Raw genomic sequence first — 18090 nt, 5'->3', positions numbered from 1 at the left:
CAGAAAACAATATACCAAAGAATCCAGAGATCTTTCTCCTAAGTAACATAAAAAACAAAGAATTTGGAATTGATTTGGAGGATGCACAAAAAAGATTTGTTAAGATAGCCCAAGCCGTAGCAAAAAAATGTATTATGTCAACCTGGAAATTGGAAGATAATTTGAAAATACAACAATGGTATATAGAAATGAATAAATGTATTCCATTAGAAAAAATAACATATAGTTTAAGAAATAATATTGATATATTCGAACAAGTATGGGAGCCTTACATTAAATACAATAGCGAAAACCTACCGGGGACAAACATTACCTAAGTTGATGGAAGGAGAAGGAAAGAAAAGAATGGACTCAGTAGAATTTCTGGTGTATTTTTGTTGAATGACAACATTATCTGACTGGTTTAATGCAACCTAGATTGTATACCTAAAATGGATGAGGGGGGGGGGGTGGGGGGGTGGCTTGGGAGGAGGGAGGGGGGGGGAGGAGAAAAAGTCACTGTATATGTGTGAAAAAGAAAAAGTGTATATCATGGCTAATGTGATTTATGGTGTGAAAAATAAAAAATTAAAAAAAAAGAACAGGACAAGAAGAATCCAGATTACTGGAGAATAAAAAGCTAAGATACAATACAAATGTATAGGACAGAAAAAGCTACATTAAAAACAATACAATGAGTTGGGTGAACGGGCACACAAAGTTTTAGCTTGGCAGATTAAAACAGGAGTAATCAAGAATGATAAATGCCATAAAAAAAGAGACCAATACCATAGTATATAAGCAATAGACAATATTACACAAAATTATACAAATTAGAATTACTAGCAGATAAGAATGAAATGGAAGAATTTTTTTGTTGAATGTCGAACTTCCAAAGATAGAAGAGAGAGAAAGGATAGAATTAGATAATCCCTTCACAAGGGAAGAAACTGAAAAGCCCCTGGGCACCCTACAGACTAATAAATCACTGGGGGAGGATGGATTTCAACCTGAGTTTTATAGACAATTCAAAGAATTATTAATTCCCCTTTTAATGAATGTCCTGGACCAAGCAGTGGAAACACAGACCCTACCGGAATTATTCTCAACCCTGATTATTAGTGTTATCAAAAATTAGGGACCCACTAAAAACATCATACACACCAATATCCCTTTTAAATGCTGATTATAAGATACTTGTGAAAGCATTAGCTAATAGGTTAGGGCAATACTTATCTTTGTGAAAAACCTCACAAAGATAAGCGTATACAGAGCCGTTGTCATACCCACACTCCTGTTCGGCTCCGAATCATGGGTCCTCTACCGGCACCACCTACGGCTCCTAGAACGCTTCCACCAGCGTTGTCTCCGCTCCATCCTCAACATCCATTGGAGCGCTCACACCCCTAACGTCGAGGTACTCGAGATGGCAGAGGTCGACAGCATCGAGTCCACGCTGCTGAAGATCCAGCTGCGCTGGATGGGTCACGTCTCCAGAATGGAGGACCATCGCCTTCCCAAGATCGTATTATATGGCGAGCTCTCCACTGGCCACCGTGACAGAGGTGCACCAAAGAAAAGGTACAAGGACTGCCTAAAGAAATCTCTTGGTGCCTGCCACATTGACCACCGCCAGTGGGCTGATAACGCCTCAAACCGTGCATCTTGGCGCCTCACAGTTTGGCGGGCAGCAGCCTCCTTTGAAGAAGACCGCAGAGCCCACCTCACTGACAAAAGGCAAAGGAGGAAAAACCCAACACCCAACCCCAACCAACCAATTTTCCCTTGCAACCGCTGCAATCGTGTCTGCCTGTCCCGCATCGGACTGGTCAGCCACAAACGAGCCTGCAGCTGACGTGGACTTTTTACCCCCTCCATAAATCTTCGTCCGCGAAGCCAAGCCAAAGAAGAAAAGAAGAAAAGAAGGGCAATACTTGCCAAAACTGATACATATGGATCAAGCAGGATTTGTTCACAAAAAGTTTTCCTCAAATAGTCCTGGAAGATTATTTAATACAACACACATGGCAAAATATGAATGAAATCCAAGTATTACAGTCTCCCTAGACATGGGATAAAAAAAACATTCGACCGTTTAGATTGGCCATTTTTTTTTTTAAAACAGTGGAAAATTTGGTATAAGTAGAACATTTATAAATTGGATAAAAACTTTATACCATAAATCACAAGCTAAAATAATAACAAATAATCAGATGTCGGTGGTGATCCCCTTGAGTAGATCGAGCAGACAGGGATTGAACTTCTGGCAGAGATAAATAAGAAGGGATTGCTTCAAAGTCAGGAAAGAAGAACACAATATCAGTCTATTCACTGATGATGTGCTATTGTACCTATCAGACCTGGAAAAATCTTTGGAAAAATTACAAGGAACACTCAAAAAATATGGAAGAATATCAAGCTACAAAATAAATATGGATAAAAATGTGATGCCATTAACAAATTTTGAATATGAAAGATACCAAAAAGGAAGTAAATTTAAATGGAAGATGGATGGAATAAAATATCTTGGAATAGCAACTGACAATAATTTGCAAAATCTATACAAACTAAATTATTTTCCTCTTCTTTGGAAGATAGAAAGGGACTTACAGATTATTTTAGTGGGAAAGGTTAAGTGCATCAAAATGAAAGTGAAGCCAAGACTCCAATACCTTTTACCAATCGCTGCCTATTCCGTTACCTAAAAATTTTTTCAAGCTACTAAACAACTGTATCAGACAATTCCAATGGAATAAGGTACCAAGAATGGCATTGGAAAAACTGACATGGGACTATGGGCTGGGAGGACTTCAGACTTCCAGATTTCAAAAAATATTACCTAGCTGCACAGGCTAGATTTTTTTGCAGCCTTCTTCACTGACGACAACCCCCTCCCTCCCCCCACCCCGTCTTGTGTTCAAATGGGAATGTACTCAATGGAAGAGGGGTAAGCAATAGGCTTTATTGATAAATGTAGTGTAAAATCACTAAAGAAAAAGATGGATAATCCTACTTTAATACACATGATTAAAATGTAGCAAGAAATTAATGAATGTATAGGGAAAAAAAGTAGGGATATCAATAAAAGCGTCATTGTGTAAAAATGTGCTATTGCTTATGAACATAGGCAATAGAATATTAAATCTGTGGTATGACGAAAGTACAAGATATATTTAGGACTGTTACACGGAAAGAACTCTTATGTCCTTTGATCAATTAAAACACAAATATGGCCAATGGGGTCTTCTTATGTTTTCTCATATTCAGATTGTTCTTAAGAGAAAGATGGGGACCAACATTGACCCCACCTGAAATTAGTGAAATTGAACGAGTGATCTGGGTTGGGAATACAGCCAAATTTATACCAAAAATGTACTACACACTCCAGGGTGAAAGCACAAAACCAGGTTGCAGATGTCAAGGGAAAGATGGGAGCCAGAGTTGGGTGTGGTGACTTTAAAAGAAGTTGGTCAGATTAGTGTAAGACCAGCATGAAATCAATTATAAATGAAAGATATGGATTGGTTCAGTATATTTTTTTTTTTTTTTTTTTTTACACCAATTATATTTTATCTCACAAAAATTAAACAGATCAAAAGCTGAGATTTCAGAGATGTGTTTTAGATGTGGGACTGAGACAAGAACTTTTCTACATGCCATGTGGTCGTACATGAAGGTGAGGCCATTTTGGCAAGAAATTGCAGAAAAATTAACCAGAATAACAGGAGTGGCCTTCACGGGTGACCCAGAGCTATATCTACTAAGTAATTTTATGGAAATAAGCAACAAATTGACCAAATATCAAATTTAATTTTTAAAAATAGCACTGGCGGTAGCGAAAAAAATGTATCGCAATCGCTTGGAAGTCCATCTCCCCTCTACTTATAGCACAATGGACTGCGGAAATGAACAGCTATATACCTATGGGGGAAGAAAAATCACATATAACAAAGAACAAATATGACACTTTTGTAAAGGTCTCGCAACCATACCTGGACCACATAGGGGCCCAGAAACAATAATAAAGGGGGAAAAAAAGTTATAAAAGTAACTATTATACATACAAAAATGTAGTTCCCCCAACTCTACTCTAAAATGTAAGCTCTGACAGTGAACAGATTTGTATGTATGGGTGGGAGGGAATGTAATGTTTTTTTATATTTGTAAGAAAAAGTTTAATATACTGTATATTTAAAATTTTATTATGTATATTTATGAAAAAATCAATAAAATATTCAAAAAATCCTCCTTTTCTCATTATTTATTGCTGAATATTTATGTTTCTATGTTGACACAGTTTATTTACATTTCTTTCTTCTCGAGTAGTTTACAGTTATCGGTAATTAGAAATTCTGCCTAGCTTGCAGGAGAAAAGAATTTCAGGGTACTTTTGTACTTTGACAATAAATTTGAACTGTGGTGGTGCACTCTCTCATGGCGAAACAGCCCCACGTGTAACGCCATGTGGTGGGGCAGCCATGGGAAAATGGCGCTGTCAGGGTTTTCTCCCTGCCTCAAGTCTCCTGCCCAGCTCACACCTGGGGCAGAGATTGTGATATCACAATGCACAAGGTGACTGAGCTCATGCTGCCCTTAAAAGGGCGCGTGCTGAATTTAATAAAAACTGCCATTAACGACTTTCAGTGTGGTGGCCGAGTTTCTCTTGAGTTGTGTCCAGCACTACATTGGTGACCCCGTTGAGCCCAGATGCCTCTCTGGTCTCAAGAACATAGATCTGGCAGAGATCAACGCTGTTGCCATCAAACTGCTCCCTTTCTGGACCCATTGCCCGTGAACATGGTTCAGGCAGGCAGAAGCGCAGTTTCAACTGAGGAACATTTCAGCACACTCCATGATGTTCTACCATGTCATGAGTGTGCTGGACGAAGAAATGGCAGCCAGGGTGGACGATCTAATACACAACCCACTGGCCGAGGGTAAATATCCTGCCCTCAAGAACCTGCTCCTTGGCACTTTCGGGCTCTCCCCTCAGCAGCGTGTCTCCAGGCTTCTGCACCTCAACAGGCTTGGGGACCGCATACCATCAGCCCTAATTGACGAGATGTTGGCACTAGCAGAGGATCACATACCTTGTTTCCTATTCCATCAGATCTTCCTCGATCAGATGCCCAGGGAAATCTAACTGCTCCTTGCGGATGAGGACTTCATGGATCTACGGCAAGTCGCAGCCCGAGCGGACACCCTCCGGTGCACCAAGAGGGAGAATGAAGCAGTCTTCAGTTAGGTTGCGTGACCAAGAGCCAGCCAGCTGCAACACTCTCCCAAGCACAAGCCAGAGGAGCACCATTCCACCTGGTGCTTTTACCATCAGCACTTGGAGCGCAAGCTCGTAAGTGCCGACAATCATGTGACTACCAGGGGAAACGACCTGACCAGCCATAGTTGATGGCTGGCCACGTGGACAGCCTCCTTCATGTTACCGACAAGTCCACCGGCTGACATTTCCTGGTGGACACAGGAGCAGAGCTGAGCGTCCTGCCCCCCACCACCCTCGAGACTCGCACCCAATCTCGTGGTTCCACCCTGCGGGCAGCCAACAGATCTGCCATCAAGACCTTCGATACCCACAGGGCACAGATCCAGTTCAGGAAAGAGAAATTCCACTGGAAGTTTGTGTTAGCCTCAGTGGGTACTGCGTTGTTAGGGGCCGACTTCCTGAGGGCACACTGACTGTTGGTTGACATGAAGGGCAAGAAGCTGGTGAATGCTCGCACCTTCTATTCTGGGCGCCACGAACTCTTGCAGGCCCGAGATTGCCACCATCGCCACTTCTAGGGATGAGTATTCTAACATACTTCACGAGTTCCCTGCCATCCTTCAACCACGATTCAGCACCACCTTACCCCAGCACGGGGTATACCACCATATCTCCACACAGGGCATGCCAAGCCCAGATGACTTCCGCCCGAGAGGCTGCAGCTGGCAAAGGAGTAGTTTTCCAGGCTGCAGGAGTTAGAATCGTCTGTCGCTCAGACAGCGCCTGGGCATCCCTTCCCCAGATGGCCCCCAAATCCTCCAGGGGCTGGAGACCCTGCGACGATTACCGGCGTTTGAACGATGTGACCACACTGGACATGTACCCGGTTCCACACATTCAAGACTTCTCGGCCAATCTCCCACAGGTCCATCTGGTGCAGGGTTATCATCAGATCCCAGTCCACCCCGAGGACGTTGGCAAGACGGCGATCATCACCCCCTTTAACCTCTTTGAATTCCTGCGTATGCCTTTCGCCTCAAGAACGCGGCCCAGACTTTTCAGCGTCTCATGGACGCAGTGGGTAGGGACTTGGACTTTGTGTTTAACTACCTGGACGATATCTTTATCGCCAGCCGCAACCACGAATTGCACAAGGCCCACCTCCGTACCCTGCTTGCCTGACTGGCAGAGTTTGGCCTCATGGTCAACATGGCCAAGTGTCAGTTCAGCAAGCAGACGCTGCAGTTCCTGGGGCACACCATCTCGGCAGCAGGTGCTGCCCCGGCACCAGAGAAGGTCGCGGCTGTCCAGCAGTTGCACAAGGCAACCACCACCAAGGACCTGCAGGAGTTCGTGGGGATTGTGAATTTTTATCATCGGTTCATCCCTAGCACCGCCCGCACCATGCGACCGCTGTTCGTGTTGATCATTACTAAGGAGAAAGTCCTGACCTGGTTGGAGGCAAAGACCGCTTTTGCCGCAACAAAGGAGGCCCTCGCCAATGCAATTCTATTGGTGCCCCCACGCCCGGAGGCACACACTGCGCTCTTGGTGGATGCCTCAGCGGTAGGGGGCGTACTCGAGCAGTGGCTCAGCCGACAGTGGTGCCTGCTGGCCTTCTTTAGCAAACAGCTGCACCCGCCGGAGCTCAAGTACTGCACTTTCAACCGGTAGCTCCTGGCGCTGCACCTGGCCATCTGGCACTTTCGATACTTTCTGGAGGGAAGGCCCTTCACGGTAGCCAAAGATCCATGGTCGGCTCACCAGCAACACCACTTCTCCTACATATCAGAGTTCACCACCAACATCCGGCACAGAGCAGGCAAAGACAACTTCATGGCGGATACACTCTCTCATCCAGTGATCAACACTCTTACCCTCGGCCTTGACTGGACACAGTTGGTACAGGCCCAGAAGCTGAACATAGAAACGCAGGCTCTCTGGACCGCCATCTCTGGCCTCGAGCTCCAGAACATTCAGTTGCCCAACAGCCCAGACATGCTGCTCTGCAACGACTACCACCACAGTGGAGGTCAAGGGTTTTCAGCTTAGTCAACGACCTAGCCCACCCTTTGGTGAAGACTTCGGTGTGAATGGTGGCAGAGCAGTTTGTGTGGCACGGGTTCAAAAAGGAGGTGGCTGAGATGGCGAGGTGCCAGGCCTCCAAAGTCCACCAGCATACGCAGGCCCCAATCCAGAAATTCGACCCAGCGGTGCGGAGATTTCAGCACATCCATATTGACGTCATAGGCCCCCTGCCAGTGATCGGACCACAAGATGGCTGGAGGCCGTTCCCATCAAAGAGGCTTCCACAGAGACGTAAGCCAGGAACCTAGTCAATCATTGGATCGCTAGGTTCAGAGTCCCAGTGAACATCACCAGTGACAGGGGTGCACAGTTTATCTCCGGGCTCTGGACTCAGCTGGCGAACTTCCTGGGGGGCTTAAACTCCACCACAGCCCTCCACCTGCAAGCAAATGGTTTGGTGAAGAGGTTTCATCGTCACATGAAATCTGCTCTCATGGCTCATCTCACCGGCCCAGGCTGGGCAGACGAACTGCCCTGGGTCCTCCTCGGCATCAGAACAGCACCCAAGGAGGACCTACAGGCATCTTCTGCGGAATTGGTCTACGGCGCACCGTTCTCGCTGCCTGGTGAGTTCTTTGGCTCAGAGTCCAATATCACGTCTGAGCACGCTAACCTTTTGGCAGATCTCCATAAGAAACTATCCTCGCTAGCTCCCCCCGCCCCCCCGCCTCACGACATCCGGCCAACACATCGCCCCAAAGAGCTGGACTCAGCGGAATTCGTATTTGTTTGGTGCGGTCCACATACAGCAGCTTTACAACGCCCATAAGAAGATCCATACAAGGTCCTCCAGTGGTCCGGCAGGGCTTTCACTTTGGACATAGGGGTAAAGATGGACTTTTCACTGTGGACCGTTTGAAGGTGGCACACTTAGACCTATCATGGCCAGTGCAGATGGCCATGCCCAAATGCTGGGGCTGCCCACCCAAGCGGCGGGACACATAGCCGGTTCTGGGGGGGGGGGGGGGGGGGGGATGTTGTGGTGGCACACTCTCTCATAGCGAACCAGCCCCGCGTGTAACGCCACAAGGCGGGGAAGCCATGGGAAGATGGTGCTCTCAGGGTTTTCTCCCTGCCTCAAGTCTCCCAGCGCGCGCCTGGGGCAGCGATTATGATGTCACAATGCACGAGGTGACTAAGCTCATGCTGCCCTAGGGTGAGCGCTGAATTTGAATAAAAACAGTCATTAACGACTTACAATGTGGTGGCTGAGTCTTTCTTGGCTGTATCCAGAATTGTTAATATTTCTGACATTGTACAATAATTACACACATCTAGATGCAAAACACATCATTTGAAGGTTTCACCTGACCTGTTAATTGGGCCCAACCAACCCACCTACATTAAAAGCCCTGTGAGGTCATTTGGATGGCAAATTTACTTCTTCCCTCAGAACAGATGCGCACAGTGACCTGTTTGAACAGAGAGGGATTGCTCCACCCAGAAAGATCTAGGAACTTTGATCATTTTATTTGTTCTTGTGAAGAATACTGGAGAGGCAGCATCTCTTTCAAGTAAGCGAGCACCTTCTAGTCACATTTTCAAGAACAATGCAAGTACACAATTTAGGGAACGATCACTAGAAAATTACAAATAAGTAAAATCCAGTGTACTTTATATAGGAAAGATAAAGATTCTTTCAGGCTTGAGCACTTTATCAAGGTATGAAAATTACAAATGTTCTTTTAAGAAAATGAAAGGGTAAAGTCATAACTTACATCGGTTGGTGGATCATCAGCATCAAGGTTTGCTGCAGGTATCTGGTCCAGCCTTGGCCTCTTTGATGATGTTGTGTGTTCTACAAAGAAAGCCAAAAAGAAATGACTCCATTACAAAAAAAATTACTCTAATAAGTGACTAGCTTACTAGAACACTCCAAGACAGAATGATGCCTGTTCATATTTCACATAATCAACAGTACCACTCAGTATCATATTTAGGGAGAATCGCAAAACTGGAGCTATAATTTTTAAAGATGTTTTAAGGCAAGTTGTAATAGATTTTTCCATGCTATTGAGGAGCCTTGGCAATATTTTTACCTTAACCAACACTGCCTTCAATTTGGCAGTACCTGATTTCGTAGACTACTGGAAATTACAAACTCTCATTCACTTCTTTTAGATATTGCACAATGATATGATACATTTTTTTTGTGAACCCAATACAGAAAGCATTGGAAATAGGGCCTCCAGCAAACAGAAAGGAAACATGGTAAATGAAGCTTTGTTGTTTAAATACTATCTGGAAGATGGCTCTGGTTAGTTTCAAAGAAATTCAAATAGCTCAGCATTTGAGTCATTGGGACCCCATTTCCCGCAATCCCACCAAAATCACAAGAGCCCTGGTGGACTGAATGTTGAATTGGATTAATTCAATATTACTGCATTTACTCATTATCAAAGTGATTTTAATGAAGCACTTTGTGAAGACCTGAGGTTATGAACATCACTGCAGAAACAGTCATTTTCACTTTTTTCATCTGATTGTTGAGCACAGTTGCATCATGACTAACAGAATCAATCTGCAAATAAACATCATCTCCATTTCCATCTCAGTAATGATTATACTTGGGCAATGAGGACAAATTTCCCTTTTTTTTTGTTCCCAGTTGTTACATCAAACTATGAATACTGCCCAAAATTAAAAAAACAGACCCTGACTACCAAAATTAGAATGGCAAGTCTTCAGGTCTTGTACTTCATCCTGGGAACTTAAGAGCAGCTAGTGAAATAGTTGATGTGTAATTTTACTTTTCCCAAAATTACCTAGGTACAGAGAAGTTTCCATTAGATTTGTTATTTTTAAATGCAACCCCTGGACTTAAAAAAAAAAAGGAGACAGCTAACAAGACATTAAAAATCACTTAGCTTAATATATATCACAGGGAAAGTACCAAAAATTATATTAGAGCAGAGCACCCTTGAAAAACTCAAGGTAACCAGACTAAGTCAGAGTTTTGTGAGAAGTTTTGTTTAAATAATTTATTTAAGTGCTTTGTAGAATTAACATAAAGGTAGATTATATTTCCAGAAGGCAGTTCTTAATCATCAAAATTAATGATGGAAAATTATTTCAGAAAATAAAAGTGTGTGGTATTGAAGGTAATATATTGGCACAGATCAAAGGTTGTCTGGCTATTGAGAGAAAGACAAGACTAATTATTGGTACAGCACAGGGTACACCAGAGCTTCACAATTGTTTGAAAGAGGGCATCACAAAGCATGGGTACTAAAGTTTCTAATGACAAAAAGACAAATATGAAAGCAAGTTGCAAGAAAAGCACAAGGTTACAGAGGGACATAAAATCATAAGACAATGGAGCAACACAGCCATGTAGTTTTTGAGCCTGCCAGTTATCAAGATTTGCAGAAATGTAGTTATCTGTTTTTGCTGGGAGAATTAACACAAAATTTGTATCTAGATCAGTGGTTCTCAACCATTTCTTTCCATTCATATACCACTTTAAGTAATCCCTATGCCATCAATGTTCTGTGATTAGTAAGGGATTGCTCAAGGTAGTATGTGAGTGGGAAGGGAAGGTTGAGAATCACTGCTCTAGACCCAATTGTTATTGAAATATTTTGCTTGAGAACAATTGTCATTGGCCTATTTCCTTTGGAGTTATGAAAATGTGCATGAGTCAATTAGGTACGATTAAAACAGTAGTTTTCTACCTTTTTTTTCCTCCCCACATACCACCTTAAGGAATCCCTTACTAATCACGGAGCATGTTGACATAGGGAATACTTATGTGGAAAGAAAAATTTGAGAACCACTGATCTAGATGGTCAGAGATGGCAGAGCTCCAAGTTGCAAAGAGTTGATGTCCTAAGGCACAACATCAGAATGGTTAAGCACAGAAGGTATCTTTGGCCTATCATGTCTGTGCTGCATCTCCTCCAGAATTCACTAGTTCCACTGACCTGGCTCTTTCTCTAATTATGCAAATTTGTTTCCACATATTTATCCAATTCCCTCTTAAAGGCAGTAATGAAACATGCCTCCATCACATCTGCAGATACTGCATTTCACATTCTAACCATGTCATTCTTCATGTCACTCTTAAATCTTTCTTGAACTTTCTTTAATATCACAGCCTTCCAATAACATAGCAAACAGAATTGAACACAACACACCACTATAATTTTATTTTAATACCAAAAGCACTACTGAAAAAATAGTGCGTACCTCTAGGTGGTCGGTCTCTGTTCTTTTCACGTACCACCACGCGTTCTCTCTCCTCCAAATCCCTACGAAAGTCACGGCTACGCAACTCTTCAGGGACATCTTGGGTCGGTTGTCTGTAAGCAATTTTTTTCGTACAAATTGACATTTTCATTATTTTTATGCACAAGATAGCTCTTTTAATAAAGATGTCAGTCACCCAAACTATAGCTTTGCCAATTTAAGCACCAAAAGTTAGCCATGCTTCCGACTGGATGATTTTTTAAATAATTTTAACTATTTAAGTCTCTTAATCTCTATTAACTAAGAATGATCTCTCTGTGGCTGAGACCTAGTGCATTATTTCTCTGTCCAAATGCAACTTTTGACATATAGATCACAAACAACATAATCTTCCAGAAGCTCTTCCTCGATGTTTCAAATTGGTGAGAATGACTGTAGAACATTACAGTACAGGCCGTTTAGCCCACAATGTTGTGGCAATCCATATACACCTACCAAAAAAAATTGCTTCATTTCTACTGTGTTGGGTGTTAGTAGTAATGGTTTCTCTTCTGTTATACTGAGCAATTGTCAAGGTGAAGAAGAATTGCCTGGAATACCCAGACAGCAAAGATGCATTCTTTATTGACTACAGTTCAACATTTAACACCATCATCCCCTCAAAACTGATCAGCAAACTTCAAGACCTGGGACTCAACACCACACTGTGTAATTGGATCATGGATTTCCTCACCTCCAGACTACAATCAGTGAGAATTGGTAAGAACATCTCCATAATCTCCATCAGTACCAAAGCATCATAGGCTGTGTTCTTAGCCCCCTGCTCTACTCACTTTACACCTATGACTGTGTGGCTCGGTATGACAATAACACCATCTACAAATTTGCTGATGGCACCATGGTAGAGGGTTGTATAAAAGAGGTGATGAGTTGGCCAGAATCAGACATTTTGGCATCCACAGTTTGGTACCATATATTTTGGCACTCACATTTTGGCGCTGGGCATTTTGGCGAAAGAAAAAAAAACTTTTGTAGCCCTTTGGATATTTTGGAGTCCACAGTTTGGCACCAGATATTTTGGTGCTTGCATTTGGTGAAGGACGTGGCATTTAAGTTTTTGCATTTTTAATTAAATACAATGAATATAAAAATATTAATTTATTATATTTTTAATAAAATGAAATAACATCTCCGCACTTCCCTCTCCCCGTGGTAACATTGTACCTTCACATGACGGACTGAAGCAGTTCATAGTGGTAGTCCAAGGGCAACATTGGTCTGACAGTAGGTTTTGATGGGCAAGACCATATAGAAAGACTGTAGGTTTTGATGGACAATGTAGGTTTTGACAGTAACAGTGTGAATGCACTCCCCTCTCCCCGCGGTGAAATTCACCTAACTGTTAGCCCCAAAATGTCCAGCACCAAACTGTGGGAGGCAAACTGTCTGGCGCCAAATTGTGGATGCCAAACTGTGGAGGCCAAAATATCCTAGACCCTGAGTTAGCATACAGGGGGGAGATTGAAAACTTGGCTGAATGGTGCACCAACAACAATCTTGCACTCATTGTCACCCAAACCAAGGAGCTGATTGTTGATTTCAGGAAGGGAAAACCAGTGATTGTTTGGTGGAATCAGAGGTGGAGAGGATGAACAAATTTAAGTTCTTGGGAGTAATTATCTTGAAGGTTCTTTCCTGCACTCAACACCCTAATGGCATTGTGAAGAAAGCACATCAGCATCTCTACATCCTCAAGAGTATGTAGAAGTTTTGTACGATACCAGAAACCCTGGCAAATTTTTTTTACAGAGGTGTGATAGAAAGTGTGCTGACCTGCTGCATCACAATCTGGTATGGGAACACCAATACCCCTGAGTGTAAAGCCCTCCAAAAGGTCTTGAACACAGCCCAGGACATCTCAAGGAAAACCCTCCCCACTCTCGAGAACATCTACAGGGAATGCCACCATTGGAGAGCAGCAACAATAAAGGGTCCACATGAGCCAGTACATGCTCTGCTCTAGCTGCTGCCATAAGAAAAAAGATAGAGGTGCCACAAGACTCAAACCACCAGGTTCAGAAACAGCTGCTATTCCTCCACCATCAGACTCCTCAATCAAGAACTCGTTAATGTGCACTTTATTGAAAAATTTTAAAAATTCTCTCTGTATTGTAGTTTGTTTACATTTGTTATCTATTTACATGTGTACAGTTTTTTTTTTTTTAAACATTACCAATAGGTGGTAATTCTGCCTTGTCTGCAGGAAAAAAGAATCTCAATGTGATGCTAGCATGCATTCTGACCATAAATCTGAAATGATTATACTGCGGTGATCCATTTACCAGCAAGCTAACTGGCTCTCAAAATGGCGGACGTGCTGTGGAAAATGTGGGAAATTGACCTACATCCAACACAGGTTTTTATCTGGGCTGCTGACATCACTTCCTATCCATGTGACAGAAGCAGTGATGTATATGAAATAACATTTCCATGCTCCCCTCTCCCTACGGTAACATGACAGATTGAAGCAGTTCATAGTGGTAGTCCAAGGGCAACATTGGTCTTGACAGTAGGTTTTGATGGGCAAGACCATACAGAAAGACTGTAGGTTTCGATGGGCAATGTAGGTCTTGACAGTAACACTGTGAATGTCTGGAGGTGTCAGCCTTGCACTACACTCCACAGAGTGTACACCAATGTTTATAGTACTTCAGTATAGAATACTTTGTTTCAATACTTTCTTATTATTTTTATTACTAAGCAAAATTTGAATAAATTACCAAGATTAAACATGTGACTCAAGACTTTAACAGTCTGGAATATTCATGATTATTAGATGTTATATATATGTGTGTGTGTGTGTGTGTGTGTGTGTGTGTGTGTGTGTGTGTGTGTGTGTGTGTGTGTGTGTGTGTGTGTGTGTGTGTGTGTGTGTGTGTGTGTGTGTGTGTGTGTGTGTGTGTGTGTGTGTGTGTGTGTGTGTGTGTGTTTCACTAACACTATCTCTGCTCTCCTGCCAACCCACCATTAAAATATTTTTTCTCCAAAATGAAAATTCTCAGTCCATTTCTTAGCCTACTTTAAATGTATCAAAAACATAATATACATGTTAATTCTCATCATTGCTCCACTCTTAAAGAGTTGTGTAGTTCACAATGATGAATACTTCAAATAAATTATAAATGAAGATCTGTTGCAAACCATAACCTTAAAATATTTACATAAGGGATATATGGATGTAGATTGACTTCTGAAACACCTTGCCACAAATCTAAGTGCCATAGTATTAGCTTTGACTTCACTCAAATATAAATAACAATGTCCTTTCACAATAAACTAAATTAAGCATTGCTTTATCTTCTTCCCTTTCTCTCTCTCTAATATGACTGTTTGTCCTTAACACTAGCCAAAATGTTTAAACCTGCAATAAAATCTCTTCCAATCAAGAAATGGCAAAGGTGAACAAATGGGTCAGGATTACTTACAAATTCATTTTATGCCTATCACAAAACATTGAGTAATTAACACATATTCTCCTGTTCATCCATCATGGTTAAATATTTTTGAGATGTGCCATTCTTGTTTGTTGAAAAAGAAAATCAGATGTGCAATTATGTTCAAATTTCATCCATTTTCTAACCTGTATTTGATTTTAGTATGCGAAGGAAGGTCACGACTTGAGTACTGCTTAGAAAGTTGACTCAGATCTCCTTCTCCTTTTCCCTTCCCTCCTCTAGCTGGTTCAAACGTTGGTCGAGCAGCTGTTGTCATTTTTAAATGTACTAGGTAAAAAGGTTACGAAAAGAAAGGATAGTTAGTACTTATTATAATATAAGCAGGACAAAACACTATGCTCCCTGAAAGCGCAGAAATATGCAGAATACAGCTATATAAATAGTTACTTATTTAACCTGTGCTTAAGTACAGAAAAGAGAAATAAAAGCAGAAAATATTAAAAGACTGAAAGAGTCAGGGAATATCAGTAAAGGTTATTAGCTTTTCAGCTCAATGGAACCATGCAGCACAGGAATAAGATATTTGTCCCTTGCTGACCAGTTAACTCAAGTTTATTCTCATCAAATTGCACAGGTACAACCCAACAGCACTCTCCGGTCCTCTGTGTAAAACACAGACACACAAAAACAGACAAACAATGCTCATGTAGAACAAGTATTCATATATACAAATAAATAAATACTTTCATGAATACGAGTCTTAGATGGTTAGTGTGAGCAGTTCCTTTGGTCATTCAGCATTCTCATGGTCTGTGGGAAGAAGCTGTTTCTCAGCCTTGTTGTACTGGTTCTGATATTCCTGTATCTTTTGCCTGTGTAATCTATAGTGGACACACAAATCTTTTCACTTGTCAGGAAGGCGCAATAGGGACTGCACTTTCTGAGAAGACTGAAGCAAGCAAGTCTATCGGCCACCATCACGTCAACCTCATAAGGAGCTCTATTGAGAGTGACCTGGCTGGCTGCATCAAACTGTGATATGGTTGCTAGAGAAATGGATCGGAGGTCAATCCACAGGACCATCAGAGTGGCAAAGAGGATCACTGGAGTGTCTCAACCTCCTTCCATTGACATGATCTACTGGGATCATTGTCCAACGAGGGCGCACAAAATTGTTGAGGGCCCCTTCCACCCTGTACACAGCACCTTTCAGCTGTTCCCATCAGGGAAGAGATGCAGCAGTAGATCAAACTTGGCAAAAGAAGTTAACAAGCAGAAGGTTAAAGATTCTTGTAGAAAACAATGTTGTTCATTGATAGAGGCTTTTGCATATACTAACTTAAATCTTCATTTATTCAACACTCCTCATACACACACTTTAGTAAATATGGCTAAGCAATAATGAGTTTGTGAATCATTCTTTTGGGAAGGTCACATTTCACAGTTCAAAAATAGAAGCTATTTCCTACCACTTTTTCTTTCTTACAGCACCCAATCTAACCACTATCATTTCTACTTTCTACATAACTGTCATGCATAGACTTTATGAAAGAAAGTGTTGTGACAACTATAATAATGTACAATTATATTTGTTTACTTCTAGTCTTTTATATTTTTGAAAAATGTCCAATAATAGCATGCAAAGATTCATCAATAATATTACCTCCTGGTTCCATTCAGCCAAGATGAATGGACTAGTTGAACTACTTAATAAACAACCAGTATTAATGTTGGATATTTGTACATAGATTGTGAACTTTAATTAACAGATGCCACTTCCTGGTGGTAAATCTTATCCTGGAAATTAGTTGACTAACATCTGACATTTAAAAAATATGCTTCAATTGTGAAATTTCTGCAACCATTTCTGAGAAAACTTTCTACCACTGATGCTTTTCTCATATGTTTGAAACTGTCAGAATTTTCTAAAATATACCAGAATGCATGCATATGCATGCTTCCAGAGGTCAGTGCAGATCAAAATCCTCAGTAGTCCTTATCCCAGTCGCCTGCCTGATGCATCCTTTACCATGGATACATCATCCAAAGCTCCTGCAATATTCTTACATGGAGGTAAAAAGATTTTCCTGAGTAAATCCTAATTGAAATTACCCCAACAGGGTGCTTAGATATATTGTATGTGTCCTTTTTTTGTGAACACAATAGATTCAAATAATTTTCAACATTAGTATTTTGTCAATAATGAGCAACGACCACCAAATCTGCCACCCAAACAGAACCTTAGTGTGGTTGCTGGAAATTCATAACGATTGGCACCTGTAACAGGAATGCTGGCCTCAATACAAATTAATGGGAGAAGAATGGATTTATCAACTGCAAACACAATGCTATGATATCAACTTTTACCTTTCTGCATAAGAAATAGCTCTATAGATACTTAAAGTTCCAGCAAAACACCTGCAACCTAAAGAAGGCTGAATGAAGAGTGCAGAAGCACAGCATCTTGCTAACTGCCATTATATTCACTTGTTCTTCAGCAATTAAAGAATAATCTCGAGTCCCATTATCAAAGAACCAAACCCACTGATATCCAGGATCAAGGAGAGAAAGATGCAATCACATCTGCCTAAAAGAACACTCTGAAGACATCCTCAACTGCCTTTGACATGAGATGTTTGACTTAATTCCACAGCAGCCTATTGAGACCAGCCTTGCTGACCAAGTTTTTTCCCCAATCGCTTACTGCAATAATTTACCTCCAGTAAATTCCTATCTGGAATTAAGTTCATCTCAGAAGTGACGGGGAGATGTTCAGCCCATGACAACGTAACTCCAGCACAGTGGGGTGGAGGGGAGGGGGAAGGCATGTGCAAGAGAGCAAAAGATGGGTGGGAAGGAGAGGATGGCCAGAGGTAGGCTGGTTAAAAAAGCGAGGGAAGGAGTGAGTTGGAGAGACAGGGGAGACAGAAGATTCCCGACCCAAAACGTTGACTACCTTTTACTTCCTATGGATGCTGAGTTTCTCCAGCACATTTGTGTATTGAACTAGACCGCAGCAACTGTCTAATATCTTGTTTGAGCTCCATTATCACACTGTTACTTGCTAATCTTGACCCCTATCAGATACTTGATCATTTGAAGGCTGGTTTGCTCTAAATGGCGTGGAGCCATGGAAAATGGTGTTAACATTAGGTTACCCCA

At 41.8% G+C, this 18090-nt stretch overlaps 1 protein-coding gene across 6 annotated transcripts in view; it reads right to left on the bottom strand.

Moving 5' to 3' along the window:
- cwc15 (CWC15 spliceosome associated protein homolog) overlaps nt 1-18090 on the bottom strand; it is a 47018-nt gene that overhangs the window by 28482 nt on the left and 446 nt on the right. For 5 of the 6 annotated variants that reach the window (XR_011342088.1, XM_069890801.1, XM_069890797.1 and 2 more), the window contains exons 2-4: nt 15114-15255; nt 11474-11586; nt 9004-9083 (exon numbers count right to left, since the gene is read on the bottom strand). Coding sequence is in view for 5 of the 6 variants with exons in the window: in XM_069890801.1 (XP_069746902.1) it covers nt 9004-9083; nt 11474-11586; nt 15114-15244 (324 nt within the window). In the remaining variant the exon portion in view is untranslated. Of the gene's footprint in view, nt 1-9003; nt 9084-11473; nt 11587-15113; nt 15256-17884; nt 18082-18090 lie in introns of those variants that run through there. The other variant, XM_069890800.1, reaches the window with a different exon arrangement.

This window comes from Narcine bancroftii, chromosome 7 (genome assembly GCF_036971445.1).
Source record: "Narcine bancroftii isolate sNarBan1 chromosome 7, sNarBan1.hap1, whole genome shotgun sequence".
Taxonomy (NCBI): Eukaryota; Metazoa; Chordata; class Chondrichthyes; order Torpediniformes; family Narcinidae; genus Narcine; species Narcine bancroftii.
The sequence above is the reverse complement of the archived record's forward strand: the minus strand, read 5'-3'. Positions and strand labels throughout refer to the sequence as shown.